Source organism: Manis pentadactyla, chromosome 6 (assembly GCF_030020395.1).
Source record: "Manis pentadactyla isolate mManPen7 chromosome 6, mManPen7.hap1, whole genome shotgun sequence".
In the NCBI taxonomy this organism is placed as follows: Eukaryota; Metazoa; Chordata; class Mammalia; order Pholidota; family Manidae; genus Manis; species Manis pentadactyla.
The window spans coordinates 32,914,523-32,933,869 of record NC_080024.1 but is presented as its reverse complement, the minus strand read 5'-3'; the positions used below and the strand labels follow the sequence as shown (position 1 = coordinate 32,933,869).

General features: G+C 39.7%; 1 protein-coding gene across 31 annotated transcripts in view; it reads left to right on the top strand.

Annotated features, from left to right (window-relative positions):
- Window positions 1–252: 252 nt before the first annotated feature.
- Window positions 253–19,347, top strand: part of ABI2 (abl interactor 2) — a 163,373-nt gene continuing 144,278 nt past the window's right edge. For 3 of the 31 annotated variants that reach the window (XM_036928040.2, XM_036928029.2, XM_036928027.2), the window contains exon 1: window positions 259–1,106. In XM_036928040.2, coding sequence (XP_036783935.1) covers window positions 990–1,106 — 117 coding nt within the window. In that variant the 5' untranslated portion in view covers window positions 259–989. Of the gene's footprint in view, window positions 1,107–19,347 lie in introns of all 31 variants that reach the window. The other 28 variants (XM_036928028.2, XM_036928034.2, XM_036928057.2 and 25 more) reach the window with 22 other exon arrangements.

Below are 19,347 nucleotides of genomic sequence, written 5' to 3'. Positions count from 1 at the left end.
ATAACTGCAAGATCAAAACGATCCACCTTGAATTTTGGTAGCATTTAACAGTCTATTTAACCACGTAACAGCCCGGTGAAGAAGGAAATCAGTACCAGCAAAACCGTTTTCGAAACTTTGACTTGTGATTCCACGAAAAAAAGACAAGTTGACAGAACCTGAGAAATGACAGAAAGGTTGTGAGTGAGGAAGCAAATCAGAGAGAAGGCAAGCACAAAAAGCTGAGGTCCAGGGGACGGACAAATGAGAACAGAACAGAGGATAACCGGGGCGAGGGGAAAGGATTTTCGTGGGCAAATAAGTATGAAAAAGCCAGAGTGCAGGAAATTTGGGACTAGGAAACTGAAATTTACCTATCTTGACCAGAAAGGATGGACGAGGTCAAAGATGAGAAAAATGAAAAGGGGGCACTTAAAGCTGCATGGAAGTTTTGTGGGTTGCTGTTATCGCTCAGGCCAACGGCCAAGGGGTTCGGCCTCAGGTTGGGAATAAAGCGGAGGAAAGTCTCGGCCGGCGCCGGCGGGAACACGGCGGGGCCGGGTAGCGCTCCCACGCCAGACTAACAAAGGCCGGCCGGGGAACTTCCCGAGCCGTGCCGCCGGCGGGGGCCGAAGGGTTAACTGCGCGCCGGCCTCCCGCGCGCATCCCGGCCCCACACCCGCCGTCGCTAGGAAACGCCGCCAGCGGGGGAGGGGCGGGCGGCGCGGCCGAGGGTGGGAATCTTTTTCGGGCGCCCGGGGGCGGAGGGAGGGGAGCGCGCGTGCGCGCGCCCCGCCGGCCGTCGCCGCGGTGACCGACCTCGGAGTCCGCCGGCTCGCGCCCCGCCCCCGTGCCTGCTGCCCCCTCCCCTGTCCTGCGCGCGGGGCTTCTTGCTCCTCCTGAGGTACCGCGGCCAGCGTCGCCGCGGCTCCTTCTCTCGCAGCCTTGGGTTTCCTTGGCGCTGCTGCCGCCGCTACCTCCTCGGTCTTCACGAGGAGGAGGATGTGAAGATGGCGGAGCTGCAGATGCTGCTGGAGGAGGAAATCCCGGGGGGCCGCCGGGCCCTCTTCGACAGTTACACGAATCTGGAACGGGTGGCAGATTACTGCGAGAACAACTACATCCAGGTGCGACGTCCCTCCCGGCCTGGGCGCCCGGGGCCTCGGGGTGCAGAGCGGCGCGTGGGGATCCCCGGCCGGGGCCGCCAGCCTGGGGGCGGAGGGGGCGGAGGGCGCACTGGGCAGAGGCCGCGGCGGGGACGGGGCCCCCGGTGGGGCGGTGGGGAGCAGGGTTGGTCAGTGGGTGAGAATCCTCCAGCTGGAGTACATTGTAGCTTTAGAGCGTTTTTAAAAGCCAGGAATCTGCCCTCGGTGCAGCGTGTTGTCCCCGCCTCTCCGGCTCTCGGCCGCCCCCGCACTCGGTGCCGGTCAGTTCGGGATGGCGGAGAAGGCGGAGTGGCATTTTCTATTTGACAGAATCCTGTTCCCCCATATGGCAGGGGTGTGGGGATTGATAGGTCACCACCCCCACCCCCACGTCTGGAGGATTTTTAAGGGGTTGTGTTGCTGCAAAGTAAAGTGCCTGTTTTCTATTCGTGTGAATACCTCAAGAGATTTGCTTTTTGCCCATTTGGATTTTAGATTCTCAACGGGGATAAACTAGAAGAGCAGCTGTCCCCTGTCGGAAGTTATTGCCATTTTCCTATCTATGGAGAATAAGAAACTGCATGATAATAAGCTGTTCCCGCAACCCCCTCGCTCCCAGGCCCATTAGAATAGGTAATTTTCCTCTGGGAAAAAGAACTGTGACTATTTTTTCAGAGAAAATTAGGAAGCGATCCTCTGGGTTTAATTCTTCCTGTGATGGTTGTTTGGCACAGGGACTCATAGTGGTAGCGCTGTGTGTATGTGTGTGGAGGCGGGGGAGAGTGGGGAGATGAGATCCAGCTGTGCCTAGATGAAGCAGAAGATTTCCGTGGATAAAAAAAATCCTTTAAAAATTATTAAAAGGATAGATTAAAATTCACAGTTTGCAAATTCAGCATATTTTCTTTATGGCTTATTCGAAGTCACAGGTTCTACCTCCGTTTTTTTCCTTCCCATTTAAATTTTCTTGGGATAAAGGTGTAAATGGAACAAGTATGTTAAATTGTTCCTTCACTACGATCTTTTTTTTTTCTGTTCTCACCTTCATCCCTCTAGGCATCCTTCTTAACTTCAGCTATATTGAGAGGCATTCTCAAGTCTTAGTGTAAAGTGAAAAAAAAAAGGTGTTAAAATTTATAGGTTCATAAATTTTGTAAGGAATGTATGTTTAATCAAGGATGGTATTCTGAGAATTTACTTGATTATACATATACTGACCTCTGTATTATCTTGTAGGGAATATTTGTATTGGAGAATGAGCCAGACATAATCCAAGGCTTTTTCCTCCAAAGAGGCAGTTCAAAGTATGGCCAGTAGGAAAAGAAAGAATGTGTCTTGGATTAAAGATTCAAAATATGCAGATAGATTCAAAAGATATAAAGAATACAACTGTCCATATTTGTAGGGTGCTTTGCTGCTATGAGTTGGGTAGGAGAGAATCAAAAAGGCTCAGTAGCTCATTTTTTCACTAAATGTATTCAAAAGTCTTTTATGGCCTGGCACTGTATCAGGGTTGATGATACACACTCAACTGTCTACAGAATTTCATAGTAATTGAAAGAAGCTGATCTGTGAGTAAATAATACCATGTAGTGTGTCAGTTTATACTTTGTAATGGACTGCAGATGGGAAGGACTGGAGGAAGCCCTCTGTTCTCAGGGAATTAACTATTTTTAGGAGAGGCAAATCTGAAGGACTCCTGGTGATTCCATGACTTCACACAGGTATTATGGAAAAAGTTCTAAGTCAGATGGGAAATTGATAGTGGAAAAGTGATTAGGTTGCAGTTATGACTAGTAATTAAAAAAACAAACCAAAAACCATTTTCTCTTTCCCTGGAAGATAATTATTATTGTAATTTGAAGGTATAGTTCCTCTTAGAGTAATAAAGCTGAGAGAGGTTAAAGGGATCACTGAGTAAATCTGAGGGGTTAAAGGGATGTCATCTTTTTATATATTTTAAATAAAGTAGGATGTTACTGCCACCATTATGCCTTATCAATGGGACTCAATTTAATGTGGTGACATTTTAAAATTCAGAGTATAAACACTTATGAATAGAAATGGATTTGGATTTAAAAATATTTCTTCAATTTAGCATCTTAAAAATAGATTTACACTTTCACCTCTTAGATTATCATGTTTTAGGATCCACTGGGTGTGCTGTTGTTCTTTTCCCAGATGACAGCTCTTACGTGATTTGTGGTAAAGTTGATAAATAGAACATTGCAATAGTGGATTTGTGCTGCCCCCAGCTGCATGTTTGGCAGGCTGTCCTTGTGACCCAGGAACTGACCATCAGGGGTTTTGATGCTGCCTGTGACACGGCAATAGATGAAAGTTAATTGATGGGATCAATGATCAAGTGGTCATTTAGCCTTATAGCATCGTGGTCTAACCACTAGCTCAAGTTAACTAACCCAACACTCATTTTATTTGTGGAGATGTAGTTTTTGCCTGTAAAGGAGAAAAAAGACAAAATTTGTTGGTCATCTGTAACAAATGGTAAGGTTCTTTGCTCAGGGTTACTAATAGCTGCTTTTATGCAAAGGAATATCTAAAAAATTAATATAAATAAGAATATTCTAAATGTGGATTATGTTTATTATGAAAGTTGAGCAAAGGAAGGAACATGTGTTGGCCTTCTGAAAATTATTGTTTAAATTGTTTGTACCATAAAAGTATCTTTCAGATATATTGTCAGCGTTAGGAGTGGTCAGATACTGCCTATGTTAACACGCACACACAGTCTACAGGTAGAGCAGTGTTCTAGTTGCCCAGGTTACTAATGCAGTTAACATCAGAAATTTAAAAGTCATTATTTGTAAAAATTTAGATGACTTTATAGTTGCAACCTCTAGAAAAATACATTTTTCTAAAATGTGATAATAAAAAGTTATAACTACATTTTGCTGACATTTATCCTGTTGTCTTTATTTCTTGCCTGTAAAAAAAGGACTAGTAATTATTAAGGATTTTCTTGAGATATGTGTAAGACCCATGTTTATTTTCTTCATTTATTAATATAAACATTGATGCCTAATTTAGCAAGTGTCTAGACATTTAAAAAATATTTTGATTAACTCAGAACCTATTTTACAAACAGAATTTTAAGTAATAGGAATTGCTTTAATGTTTTCATAGATGAAATAAGTTTATAGTTGTTATTTTCCTAAAGTAAATATGAAAAACCAACTTGTTTGTATTTATATTTTTCCTTTCCTTAGGCAAAATGAATTACGCTTTTTGTGAAATACAATCACATAGATACATAGTAAAATCCCGTTGTCCATTGTTTGGATTAAGAGCAAAATGATGTAACATAGATCTACTCAGAAGAACAGAAATAAAGAATTCACCTTAAATTTTTTTTCTGAAATATTTCTCTTTTAAATAATAGACATATCATTAGTAGCTTTCCTTTTTTTCTCTTTATCAACAGAATACTCAACAGAATTCATTAAAAATTGGATGAAAGGTTTTTTGTTCTTTGAAAAGGTTAGCTTTTTACTTCTTTGCAGATTTTTTTTTAAATTTTGGTATCATTAATCTACAATTACAGAAAGAACATTATGTTTACTAGGTTCCCCCTTCACCAAGTCCCCCCCACTCACCCCTTCACAGTCACTGTCCATCTGTGTAGTAAGATGCTGTAAAATCACTACTTGTCTTCTCTGTGTTGCGCAGCCCTCCCCGTGCCCCCCACGCACTATAAATGCTAATCGTAATGCCCTCTTTCTTCTTCCTCACCCTTATTCCTCCCTTCCCACCCATCCTCCCCAGTCCCTTTCCCTTTGGTAACTATTAGTCCATTCTTGGGTTCTGTGATTCTGCTGCTGTTTTGTTCCTTCAGTTTTCCTTTGTTCTTATACTCCACATATGAGTGAAATCATTTGGTACTTGTCCTTCTCCACTTGACTTATTTCACTGAGCATAATACCCTCTAGCTCCATCCATGTTGTTGCGAATGGTAGGATCTGTTTTTTTCTTATGGCTGCGTAATATTCCATTGTGTATATGTACCACATCTTCTTTATCCATTCATCTACTGATGGACATTTAGGTTGCTTCCATATCTTGGCTATTGTAAACAGTGCAGTGATAAACATAGGGGTGCATCTATCTTTTTCAAAATGGAGTGCTGCATTCTTAGGGTAAATTCCTAGAAGTGGAATTCCTGGGTCAAATGGTATTTCTATTTTGAGCATTCTGAGGAACCTCCATACTGCTTTCCACAATGGTTGAACTAGTTTACATTCCCACCAGCAGTGTCGGAGGGTTCCCTTTTCTCCACAACCTCGCCAACATTTGTTGTTGTTTGTCTTTTCGATGATGGCGATCCTTACTGGTGTGAGGTGATATCTCATTGTGGTTTTAATTTGCATTTCTCTGATGATTAGTGATGTGGAACATCTTTACATGTGCCTGTTGGCCATCTGGATTTCTTCTTTAGAGAACTGTCTATTCAGCTCCTCTGCCCATTTTTTAATTGGAATATTTGCTTTTTGTTTGTTGAAGCGTGTGAGCTCTTTATATATTTTGGATGTCAATCCTTTATCGGATCTGTCATTTATGAATATGTTCTCCCATACTGTAGGATACCTTTTTGTTCTATTGATGGTGTCTTTTGCTGTACAGAAGCTTTTTAGCTTGATATAGTCCCACTTGTTCATTTTTGCCTTTGTTTCCTTTGCCCGGGGAGATATGTTCATGAAGAAGTCACTCATGTTTATGTCCATGAGATTTTTGCCTATGTTTTTTTCTAAGAGTTTTATGTTTTCATGACTTACATTCAGGTCTTTGATCCATTTGGAGTTTACTTTTGTGTATGGGGTTAGACAGTGATCCAGTTTCATTCTCTTACATGTAGCTGTCCAGTTTTGCCAGCACCATCTGTTAAAGAGACTGTCATTTCGCCATTGTATGTCCATGGCTCCTTTATCAAATATTAATTGGCTATATATGTTTGGGTTAATGTCTGGAGTCTCTATTCTGTTCCACTGGTCTGTGGCTCTGTTCTTGTGCCAGTACCAAATTGTCTTGATTACTGTGGCTTTGTAGTAGAGCTTGAAGTTGGGGAGCGAGATCGCCCCCACCTTATTCTTCCTTCTCAGGATTGCGTTGGCTATTCAGGGTCTTGACGGTTCCATATGAATTTTTGAACTATTTGTTCCAATTCATTGAAGAATGCTGTTGGTAATTTGATAGGAATTGCATCGAATCTGTATATTGCTTTGGGCAGGATGGCCATTTTGACGATATTAATTCTTCCTAGCCAGGAGCATGGGATGAGTTTCCATTTGTTAGTGACCTCTTTAATTTCTCTTAAGAGTGTCTTATAGTTTTCAGGGTATAGTCTTTCACTTCCTTGGTTAGGTTTATTCCTAGGTATTTTATTCTTTTTGATGGTATTGTGAATGGAATTGTTTTCCTAATTTCTCTTTCTATTAGTTCATTGTTAGTGTATAGGAAAGCCACAGATTTCTGTGTGTTAATTTTGTATCCTGCAACTTTGCTGAATTCCGATATTAGTTCTAGTAGTTTGGGAGTGGAGTCTAGGGTTTTTTATGTACAATATCATGTCATCTGCAAATAGTGACAGTTTGACTTCTTCTCTACCAATCTGGATTCCTTGAATTTCTTTGTTTTGTCTGATTGCCATGGCTAGGACCTCCAGTACCACGTTGAATAACAGTGGGGATAGTGGACATCCCTGTCTTATTCCTGATCTCAGAGGAAAAGCTTTCAGCCTCTCGCTGTTCAGCATGATGTTAGCTGTGGGTTTATCATATATGGCCTTGATTATGTTGAGGTACTTGCCCTCTATGCCCATTTTCTTGAGAGTTTTTATCATGAATGGATGTTGAATTTTGTTGAATGCTTTTTCAGCATCTATGGAGATGATCATGTGGTTTTTGTCCTTCTTTTTGTTGATGTGGTGGATGATGTTGCTGGATTTTCGAATGTTGTACCATCCTTGCATCCCTGGGATGAATCCCACTTGGTCATGGTGTATGATCCTCTTGATGTATTTTTGAATTCGGTTTGCTAATATTTTGTTGAGTATTTTTGCATCTACATTCATCAGGGATATTGGTCTGTAGTTTTCTTTTTTGGTGGGGTCTTTGCCTGGTTTTGGTATTAGGGTGATGTTGGCTTCATAGAATAAGTTTGGGAGTATTCCCTCCTCTTCTATTTTTTGGAAAACTTTAAGGGGAATGGGTGTTATGTCTTCTCTGTATGTTTGATAAAATTCCGAGGTAAATCCATCTGGCCTGGGGGTTTTGTTCTTGGGTAGTTTTTTGATTACCGATTCAATTTCTTTGCTCGTTATTGGTCTGTTTAGATTTTCTGTTTCTTTCTGGGTCAGTCTTGGATGGTTGTATTTTTTTAAGAAGTTGCCAATTCTCCTAGGCTTTCCAGCTTGTTAGCATATAGGTTTTCATAGTATTCTCTAATAATTCTTTGTATTTCTGTGGGGCCCGTCGTGATTTTTCCTTTCTCGTTTCTAATTCTGTTGATGTGTGTTGACTCTTTTTCTCTTATAAGTTGTTGTCTTAATAAGAATATCTTAATAAGATTGTCTTAATAAGAAATACAAAGAATTATTAGAGAATACTATGAATACCTATATCCATTCATGATAAAAACTCTCAAGAAAATGGGCATAGAGGGCAAGTACCTCAACATAATCAAGGCCATATATGATAAACCCACAGCTAACATCATACTGAACAGCGAGAGGCTGAAAGCTTTTCCTCTGGCTAGAGGCTTATCTATTTTGTTTATTTTCTCGAAGAACCAGCTCTTGGTTTCATTGATTTTTGCTATTGTTTTATTCTTCTCAATTTTATTTATTTCTTCTCTGATCTTTATTATGTCCCTCCGTCTGCTGACCTTAGGCCTCACTTGTTCTTCTTTTTCCCATTTCGATAATTGTGACATTTCACTGTTCATTTGGGATTGTTCTTCCTTCTTTAAATATTCCTGGATTGCTGTATACTTTCCTCTTAAGACTGCTTTTGCTGCGTCCCACAGAAGTTGGGGCTTTGTGTTACTGTTGTCATTTGTTTCCATATATTGCTGGATCTCCATTTTAATTTGGTCATTGATCCATTGATTATTTAGGAGCATGTTGTTAAGCCTCCATGTGTTTGTGAGCCTTCTTGCTTTCTTTGTACAATTTATTTCTAGTTTTATACCTTTGTTGTCTGAAAAGTTGGTTGGTAGGATCTCAATCTTTTGGAATTTACTGAGGTTCTTTTTGTGGCCTAGTATATGGTCTATTCTGGAGAATGTTCCATGTGCACTTGAGAAGAATGTGTATCCTGTTGCTTTTGGGTGTAGAGTTCTATAGATGTCTATTAGGTCCATCTGTTCTAGTGTGTTGTTCAGTGCCTCTGTGTCCTTACTTTCTGTCTGGTGGATCTGTCCTTTGGGGTGAGTGGTGTGTTGAAGTCTCCCAAAATGAGTGCATTGCATTCTATTTCCTCCTTTAATTCTGTTAGAATTTGTTTCACATATATTGGTGCTCCTGTATTGGCTGCATATATATTTATAATGGTTATATCCTCTTGTTGGACTGAGCCCTGTATCATTATGTAATGTCCTTCTTTATCTCTTGTTACTTTCTTTATTTTGAGGTCTATTTATTGCAACACCTGCTTTTTTCTCACTGTTGTTTGCATGAAATATCTTTCTCCAACCCTTGACTTTTAATCTGTGCATGTCTTTGGGTTTGAGGTGAGTCTCTTGTAAGCAGCATGTATATGGGTCTTGCTTTTTTATCCATTCTATTACTCTGTGTCTTTTGATTGGTGCATTCAGTCCATTTACATTTAGGGTGATTATTGAAAGGTATGTACTTATTGCCAATGCAGGCTTTAGATTTGTGGTTACCAAAGGTTAAGGTTAGCTTGTTTACTACCTTACTGTCTGACCTCACTCGCTTATTGAGCTGTTATAAACACAGTCAGATGATTATGTCTTTCCCTTCTCTTTCCTCCTCCTCCATTCTTCATATGTTGGGTGCTCTTTTTACGAGTGCTCCCATCTAGAGCAGTCCCTCTAAGATACCCTGTAGAGGTGGTTTGTGGGAGGCAAATTCCCTCAACTTTTGCTTGTCTGGGAATTGTTTAATCCCTCCTTCATATTTAAATGATAATTGTGCTGGATACAGTATCCTTGGTTCAAGGCCCTGCTGTTTCATTGCATTAAGTATATCATGCCATTCTCTTCTGGCCTGTAGGGTTTCTGTCGAGAAGTCTGATGATAGCCTGATCGGTTTTCCTTTGTAGGTGACCTTTTTACTCTCTCTGGCTGCCTTTAATACTCTGTCCCTGTCCTTGATCTTTGCCATTTTAATTATTATGTGTCTTGGTGTTGACCTCTTTGGATCCCATCTCTCGGGAGTTCTGTGTGCCTCCGTAGTCTGAGCAACTATTTCCTCCCCCAGTTTGCGGAAGTTCTCAGCAGTTATTTCTTCAAAGACACTTTCTATCCCTTTTTCTCTCTCTTCTTCCTCTGGTACCCCTATAATGCAGATATTATTCCTTTTGGATTGGTCACACAGTTCTCTTAATATTGTTTCATTCCTGGAGATCCTTTTTTCTCTCTCTGCATCAGCTTGTATGCGTTCCTGTTCTCTGGTTTCTATTCCATCAATGGCCTCTTGCATCTTATCCATTCTGCTTATAAATCCTTCCAGAGTTTGTTTCACTTCTGCAATTTCCCTCCGGACATCTGTGATCTCCCTCTGGACGTCTGTAATCTCCCTCCAGACTTCATCCCTTAGCTCTTGCATATTTCTGTGCAGCTCTGTCAGCATGTTTATGATTTTTATTTTGAATTCTATTTCAGGGAGTCTTGTTAGGTCTGCCTCTGCAGATCCTTTCTCAGGTGTAACTTTCTTGGTCTGGACCAGATTTTTTCGCATTTTCACGGTGATTCCAGTGGCTCTAGGCAGGTTGAGGGTGTGTCAGCTGGGAGAAGAAAGTTCTTTCCTGCTTTCTGGATGCCTTGCCCTTCTCCGCTGCCTGTGACAGCTACCTCCACTCCTGGAGTAGCCACCGGGTTAATCTTCTAAGCTGCTGTGGGCGGGGTGTCCGTCAGAGCAGCATGGAGCCCTGTGGGGAGTGGCAGTCACACCAGGTGCACTCCTCCGTGCTAGTGGCGACCCTGCCGGGCTGCTGTGTGGCAGCAGCTGCCTTTGGGTCTGGCCTGGGCGGCTGTGCGTTGGGCTGGGATTCTGGTTGGCTCCTGGGAGTGTGCCTGCTCTCTCTGGCTCCGCTGCCGGTGCACGCGGGGCTTTTCCGCACAGGCTTCTATCAGGCTCTCGCTTCACTGCTGCCGGTGTGCGCGAGCTGCACAGGCTGTTCGGTTGTGCCGCTGCGGGCTAGCCCTACAGCGCACAGATCTGCTCTTGGTTCCTTCTAGCGCTTCTGCCCCCGGCACGCGCTCCCACTCTCCTGCTACCTGGCCTGTGTGTCAGGGTCCATGCCAGTTGGAGGAATGACTGGCAGGCTGCCTAGTCCTGTGAGGGGCTTCAGAACTGCACAGCCTCCGTTTAGGGCGCCTAAGTTTCCCTGGTATTCCCAGCTGCTGGGACAACTTCGTCCAGCTATGGGGTCCCTGTCTCTTTAAGACTTGCAGAAAGCACTCACTTTTCTTTTGTCTCAGGGGCGCCGGTTGTGGGAACCTGCCCCCAGGTTTTGCTTTTCCGTTTCTCTAATATCCAGCACCCCGTGCACCTTGTGTCTGTGTTCCCGGTGCGGATTTCTAGAGCTGGTTGTTTAGCAGTCCTGGGCTTTCACTCCCTGCCCGTTCCGACTCCTTTTTTCCCGCCGGGTTTTGGGGTGGGGGAGCATTCGTGTCCCGCCTGACCGCGGCTTGTATCTTACCCCTTCGTGTGATGCTGAGTTCTCGCAGATGTAGATGTATCCTGGCTGTTGTACTGCATCCACTGGTGTCTCTTTTAGGAATAGTTGTATTTATTGTATTTTCATAAATATATATGTTTTGGGGAGGAGATTTCCTCTGAACTACTCACGCCGCCATCTTCCTGTGATCCCCCCATAGTTGTCCTTTTTGACCATTATGACTTTATATTAAAAGACTTTCTCCATCCAGAGATCACTTAAGGTACAAGGGGCTGTCTGTATCGAGCTCTTCCATTGTGCCAAGTTCTGTGCTAAAGTCTTGGATACGTGATCTAATTTAATCTTTCTGAGATAACTATGTCACATTTTCATCTGTCTTCTTACAGCCCCAAATCTCTCTTATCTCTTTGTTTTCATATGACTACCCTGCATCATATTCGAGAGAGTAAAGCCACTAATTTTTATCTTTCCACCTTAAAATCAATAAACTTTATATCTGCAGAAACTTTTTGTTTTCTTTTCCATCAAAAGAACTGTCCTCCTATCAAAGACCAGCTATTACATTTGAGCTTGCTCCTTGTCAACTATTTTCTTCCTTTGCTTAAACTTTCTTGCCTCTTCAATCTTTCCTTTCCCATTGGATCTTTATGTCAGCATGCAAACATGCTCTGCTATCTATCTCTCATATTAAAGTAAACCTTCCCTTTACCCTATTGTTCTCTTTTAGCTGTCATTCCGTTTTCTTTAATTTCCTATATAGCCAGACATTTTGCAGACTTTCTTTACTTATTAAAATTCGTTCTGATCTAGTTAATACTGCTTTTCAAGCTTCTGTACAGCAAAAGACACCATCAATAGAACAAAAAGGATCCCTACAGTATGGGAGAATATATTTGAAAATGACACATCCGATAAAGGCTTGACGTCCAGAATATATAAAGAGCTCACACGCCTCAACAAACAAAAAACAAATAACCCAATTAAAAAATGGGCAGAGGAATTGAACAGACAGTTCTCCAAAAAAGAAATACAGATGGCCAACAGACACATGAAAAGATGCTCCACATCGCTAATTATCAGAGAAATGCAAATTAAAACTACAATGAGGTATCACCTCACACCAGTAAGGATGGCTGCCATCCAAAAGACAAACAACAACAAATGTTGGCCAGGCTGCAGAGAAAGGGGAACTCTCCTACACTGCTGGTGGGAATGTAAGTTAGTTCAACCATTGTGGAAAGCAGTATGGAGGTACATCAAAATGCTCAAAACAGACTTACCATTTGACCCAGGAATTGCACTCCTAGGAATTTACCCTAAGAATGCAGCAATCAAGTATGAGAAAGATCAGTGCACCCCTATGTTTATTGCAGCACTATTTACAATAGCCAAGAATTGGAAGCAACCTAAATGTCCATCGATAGATGAATGGATAAAGAAGATGTGGTACATATACACAATGGAATACTACTCAGCCATAAGAAAAGGGAAAATCCAACCATTTGCAGCAACATGGATGGAGCTGGAGGGTATTATGCTCAGTGAAACAAGCCAAGCGGAGAAAGAGAAATACCAAATGATTTCACTTATCTGTGGAATATAAGAACAAAGGAAAAACTGAAGGAACAAAACAGCACCAGAATCACAGAACTCAAGAATGGACTAACAGGTACCAAAGGGAAAGGGACTGGGGAGGATGGGTGGGTAGGGAGGGATAAGGGGTGGGGAGAAGTAGGGGGGTATGCATGTAGTAGTTAACATGCATGGGGGGGTAGGAGAAAAGGGAGAGCTGTACAACACAGAGAAGGCAAGTAGTGATTCTACAACATTTTGCTCTGCTGATGGACAGTGACTGTAAAGGGGTTTATAGGGGAGACCTGGTATAGGGGAGAGCCTAGTAAACATAATATTCGTCATGTACGTGTAGATTAGTGATACCAAAAACAAAACAAAACAAAACAAAACAAAACAAAAAAGGGCAGTTCCTGTGTGGTAACCTCCAATGAGTTCTACACAAGGGTATAAAGGGCATATAAAAGTGTAGGCAAAGGGTCTGTTTGCGTTTATACAGAAGATCAAAGCCTAATTGGGCTACCCCGAAAATGAACTAAGATACGATATGAAAGAGAACTTCCAACATCAGCACTCTCTGGAAGACTCATGCCAGAAGATGATCATCAAAAAACCCCAACAAAGATCCACGCACTGCTACAGCTGTAGATGCACTCATCCCACCAGCTCCTGGACTTGCCATGGGAATGAAGGAGATATCTAAGCTGGCCTGTGCATACAGTAAAACAACAAATTTGACTGGATCTATACTGTTGGAACTCAACCAAGAATTTGGAGAAGTGCAAATTGTAGCGCTCCAAAATCTTACAACTACAGACTATTTACTGTTAAAAGAACATAAGGGATGTGAACAGTCCCCAGGAATGGGTTGTTTTAATTTGTCTGATTTCTCTCAGACTGTTCAAGTTCAGTTGGACAATATCCACCATATCATAGATAAGTTTTCACAAATGCCTTAGGTGCCAACTGGTTTTCTTGGTTTCACTCGAGATGGCTGGTAATTACAGATATGCTTTGGTTATGTAACTATACTCCTATTATGTTAATGTGTGTGCGCAATTTAAGTAGTAGCTTAAAACCTATACATGCTGAAGTTACTCTACAAGATATGTCAAAGAAATAATCAAATCTTCCCATGTTTTCTTCCGCCTGCTACTTCTATAGCTTTTCTTCTTCCTTCCTAATTACAACCCTTAAATAGAATTCGTGCCTCATATCAAATTTACCGAGTATCATAATTCTTCCAAGTGGTAAAGATACCTCAAGACAAATGCTGGGCATAGAAGCTACAGGGCATAAATATGCAAAGAAATAAAAAGCTAACCATTTCAAACAATAAGGCTTCTCTCTCACTTACCAACTTTACATTTCCCTGTATGGCCCCGGAAGATGACTGGTTAGCCAGAGACGGGTAAGATTCCTCAAGGGAGGAACAACCTAAGACAGGCACAGTCGCAGGGGGGTCATCAGGTGAGAAATTGGGGATCAACAGAGGTGAGGCTTAGAACCTCACCCCCCCGTTCTGAGAGAAATCTTCTGCATACGTGGATGTTTTATTGCCCTTGTCTAGCTTGGATTAACACATAGTCTACAGGCACACACCTGATCATCTACATTTGCTCTCTTACAACACTAAACTATGTTTTCTACCTTTATCTTGTATCTACCTACCACTTCAGCATTTTATTAAAAATAATAATAATAAAGAGAGAAATGTGGTATCCACATATAAATCAAGTATAAAAACCAAATGAGTATTCATATTTGAACTGACTGTTTAGAGTTCATAACGCATGAGCAAAACCGAAAGTTTCTGTGATGACTGCCCTTATACTGATCACTATGTAACTTATTCATTATGTAAGAATTTGTTCTCCATGTAAGAACTTGTTTGTTATGCCTCAGAAGATTGGAGACTGACGAAAATTAGGCTTGGGGTGGATTAATGATTGTGCATTGAGCATTGACTCCCCTATACAGAATTTTATTGTTGTTAACAACCATTTGATCAATAAATATGAGAGATGCCCTCACAAAAAAAAAAAAGGACAGACTTCCAATGGTAAAATAAATAAGTAACCGGGATGTAATGTATAGCATAAGGAATATAGTCAAGATATTGTAACAGCTTGGTAGGGTGATAGCTGGAACCTAGAATTATGTATATAAATGTTTTATCACTGTGTTGTACACTTGAAACTAATGTAATGTAATACTGTGCGTCAACTACCCTTCAATAAAAAATAATTATCAAAAAAAAAAATACTGCTTTTCAGATTCATCAAACATTGCTGCTGCTGCAACCATTTATTGGATGCTTTCTGACTGCACCTCTCATGTGTTCTCAGTATCACTGACCATGCCTTCCTTGAATTAGTCTCCTGTCTGGTTTCTATGACAGTGCACACTGTTGGGTATTTTATCTCATTAGTCCTTTATAGATTCTTAATTTTCTCATTATCCAGTCTCTAAAGGTTGGGTCTGAAGGACAGTTCCAGTCATCACCTTTTCTCTCTATACACCTCATTCATTTGCTCATTTTTTTTAACTTTTTTTTTTTTGACTACCTACTTTGTATTACACAGATGTTTTCTAGGCCATGTTGGGGATACAGCAATGCTCTACATTTCCATGCTTTTAAGTAGCATGTATTTCCCATTTTCTGCTAAATTTATTAAGCCAGACATTTGTCCCAAATAGGTTTCCACCTCCATTTGACTTTTCTTATAGACAACTCAGATTCAATATGATACTAGTAATGTGTAAGTAGGAACAGAGGATTTAGTGTTAAGCCCTTAGAAAAGAGGCTGGTGATCAATAGTAACCATGAAGGTGAGGTCTTACGTGTAATTGTGAAATTCTTAGCTTTTGAGATTGCAAAGTCTTCTTGTAAGTTTTTGTTCGATTTCTCTTTTGTCGTTGACATGTGTACATGTATAGGAAGACATTTGTGTTTCCTTCTTTTCCTAAGGTATTGTGGCTAAGTACAGTGCCAGCACCATAATGTTAAAGCTTCACTGGTCAGTAAAGGTAATTTTTGTTGATTTTATTATCAGAAATACGAGAAATCAGTCACTGTTAATATGGGAAGTATGTTCATGCTGGTGAATTCATTGTTACTAACCACTCTTTTCCTGTAGCTAATGAAAGACCTTAAAATAGCTATGTTTTGTAGAAGAAAAATTCTAAGGTAAAGTCTCAAAAAAATTAACGTTCTTGGTTTGATTTCAGAAGAGGACCATCCTGGATTGTACATTCTGGTGCCATTGATCCAATGGTCTTGAAAGGACTCTGAAAGTTCCACTTTAAAGATTTAAAAAAATTGGTGTAAACAAATGACACACAATGAATTTATGAAGTTCATTGTCAATTTTATCTTATTACTGTAATCATAAGGATGTGTGATTTTAAAATATATATTTTGCATTTAAGGAAGTATCATTATATCACCTTTGTATTGCTTAGATGATTTTTATTGTGATAAAATATATATAATATAAAATTTACAATTTTAACCATTTTTTTTGTACCAGTCAGAGGTATTAAGTACATTCGCAGTGTTGTACAACCAGTACCACAATCCATTTCCAGAGCTTTTTTCATCACCCCAAACAAATTCTGTGCCCTTTCAACAGTAGTCCCCCCACTCCCCTCTCTTCTCAGCCTCTGCACACTTCTACTATAATTTGTCTCTATGACTGTGCTTATTCTAGTTACTTCAGATAAGTAGAATCACAGCATTGGCTTTTAATGTCTACCTCATTTTACTTTGTGTTATGTTTTCAAGGTTCATGTTGTAGCATGTATCAGAATTTCATTCCTTTTTAAGGTTTAATTATATCCCATTATATTTATATACTACATTTGGTTTATCCATTCGTCTGTTGATAGACATTTAGGTTGTTTACACCTTTCTACCTTTATGAATAATGTTGCTATGAACTTTGATTTACAGTATCTTTTTAGTGCCTGCTCTCGGATCTTCTGCGTATACACCTAGCCGTAGAATTGCTGGGTCTTAGGGTAATTCTGTGTTTAACTTTTTGAAGAACTGCCACTCTGTTTTCCACAGTGGCTACACCATTTTACAGTCCCACCAGCAGTACAAAAGGGTTCCAGTTTCGTTGCATTCTTGACACCATTTGTTATTTTTTTTACAAAAAGCAATAGCCAGTCTAATGTGTATGAAGCTCTATCTTAAGCTTTTGATTGCATTTTTCTAATGATGTGATGTTGAGCATCTTTTTGTTTGCTTATTGGCCATTTTGTATTCCTCTTTGGAGAATTGTCTGTTCAGATCCTTTACCTATTTTTTTAATTAGGTTGCTCGTTTTTTTGTTGAGTTGTAGGAGTTGTTTGGATATTCTTGATATTAATCCCATATCAGATATATGATTTGCAAATACTTTCTCCCATTCTGTGGGTAGTTTTTTTCACTGTCATGACAGGGTCCATTGCACAAGTTATTCCTTTTCATGAAGTCTGTTTTATTTACTTTTCCCTTTGTTGCCTGTTCTTTTAATGTCATTTCCAATCTTTTAAAGTTTATATTTGCCTAGTGTATATATGATATAACCACATTTAAGTTCTTTTTAAATACAAAGTTACTCTTCCATTCCCTAACATTTTAACTGATGTAAAAATTTTCCTTTTCCACATTCTTGTCTTATGCATGTTTTTATATAATTAAATGCATACTGTGTATTTTCTTTGTTGTAGCCATTTACAGACTTTTCCAGGAAAAATGAGAATGTAATGAAGTAATATATGACAATGAAGTAACAAATGTTACATAATATAATGTAACAAGATAGTAACATCTTAAATGACTACATAATAGGTTTGCTTAATTTATCTTTGTACATGCAGGTCATTCCCTTTTTTTTTGTTTTTGTTGCTAACTAGATGCTTATTTTTTAGTGCTTTCTTGTTCTTAATTTAGGGAAAATATAACAGCATCAGAATCTATCACATTTTTACCATAAGCATATCCTGACAAATTCAGTATTACTTTTGCTTTCTTAAAGAGTTTTTGGCATTCTTGGCATGTGCTTCTCTTTCTTCATCTGCCAAAGCAAGATAATCACAAAGCAAATTTCAAACAAAGCAGGCATGTTCTGTAAAACTTCTTCGTGAATTACTTGGTAAAAATGGTGCTTTGTTTTTGGCATTTCCTCACATCATTTGTGTAGCTGAGTATTTTCCCATGTTCATCATCTGTCTTGTGTTCTTTCCTGAGTGAATTGTTCATGTTTATCTAATTATGCTTTGCTGTTTTTCACTGTTATTTGTATGACTTACTTTAATTTGAATGTCATACTGTCTTTTTTTAGACTGAATTCTCCATCCAAGAGCTTGGAAACAAAGCATGAATATATTCTTTCTTAGGCATCTTAGAAATTACTTGAACAATTCTGAAGGCATCATAAATCTTTTTGTTTGCTTATTGGCCATTTTGTATTCCTCTTTGGAGAATTGTCTGTTCAAATCCTTTACCTATTTTTTAAATTATTTTGTTTCTAATTATTTTGTATGTTTCTAGTCTTTTGACAAAAAGTTCATTTACATTATAATGATTGTCGTGTATTTTAGATGTTATTACTTTTAATTTCAGTGAAATGTAATGATGGGACCTTTCTTTCAAATTTGATTTAGTTATGAGATTTGTTGGAATGCAGAATTGAAAGCTCAGTAAATAGGTCATCTCAGAATATTCCTCTCCCCTCAGCTCCATTATTTGGTCAGGTGCTGTGACTCTGCGATGACCTTACTAAATTAATTACATGTGTGATACTTGAATTTCATAACAATTTTGTGAGAAAGAAAATGTTACTATGCTAATCTTAAATTCCAGCATGTCTCAGTCTTAATGTAGGGGCAGCAATGAACTAATGATATGTTAATAATACCAAATTACATGTTTTCTGGAGGAAGGAATCTTTTTCATGCCTCATTGCCCTAGTTATCTAAGGTGGTGTTCCTACTTGATACCATACATATCCCTGTTTTGCATTGATATTTTTTTATTTATTTGCTTTCTCTGTATTGGATTGAAAGCTTAAGTGCAGAGAGCATGTATTCATTTTGATATCCTAGTACATAGTACAGTATCTGTCATGTAATGTGTTCAGTGAATAAACATTTATTAAAAATAAACTGATGGAACTAAATTCAGTCATGGACGTTCTAGAAGAAATTAATACTTTAGATGGGCTGATTAAGTGAAAACTTAAGTACCTGTAATTTACCTAGTCAGGTTATACTCAGAGCAAAAATAATTATATGCTTCCAGGTAGAGTAGTGTACTGGACTGGACTAGGCAAGAGATTCACTGCTGGAGAAGAGAAAGAAACAGACAATTGATTTAAGAGTGTGATCTGTCAAGGAGAATTCTCTTCCTGAATGTCCATACTCATGCCTTAAGTATTGTCTTTCTCTCCCTATCCCCTTCCCATTATTTATGTACTATATGCTTATCTTTACTGTCTGTGGTCCTATTTAGTAGAAGTGAAAAGGAAGAATAAATAATGGTAGGAACCTAGTGGTAATGGTATTGCAGTTTTGAGCTGTTCTAGAGTGTGTAAGGTTCTTATTTTTATTTTCCAGTACCAATCCCATAATATCAAATTGAGAAGCAGGTTCAAATTTTCTACTCAAGGTACACAGCATAGCATGGGTAGCCTGGATGGCACCAAAGCTTCTGGAGGTACAAGAAGTCTCCCTTAGATCACTTCCTCTTCCTCCCAGTCCCCAGCACCCCCTCCCCCATTGGG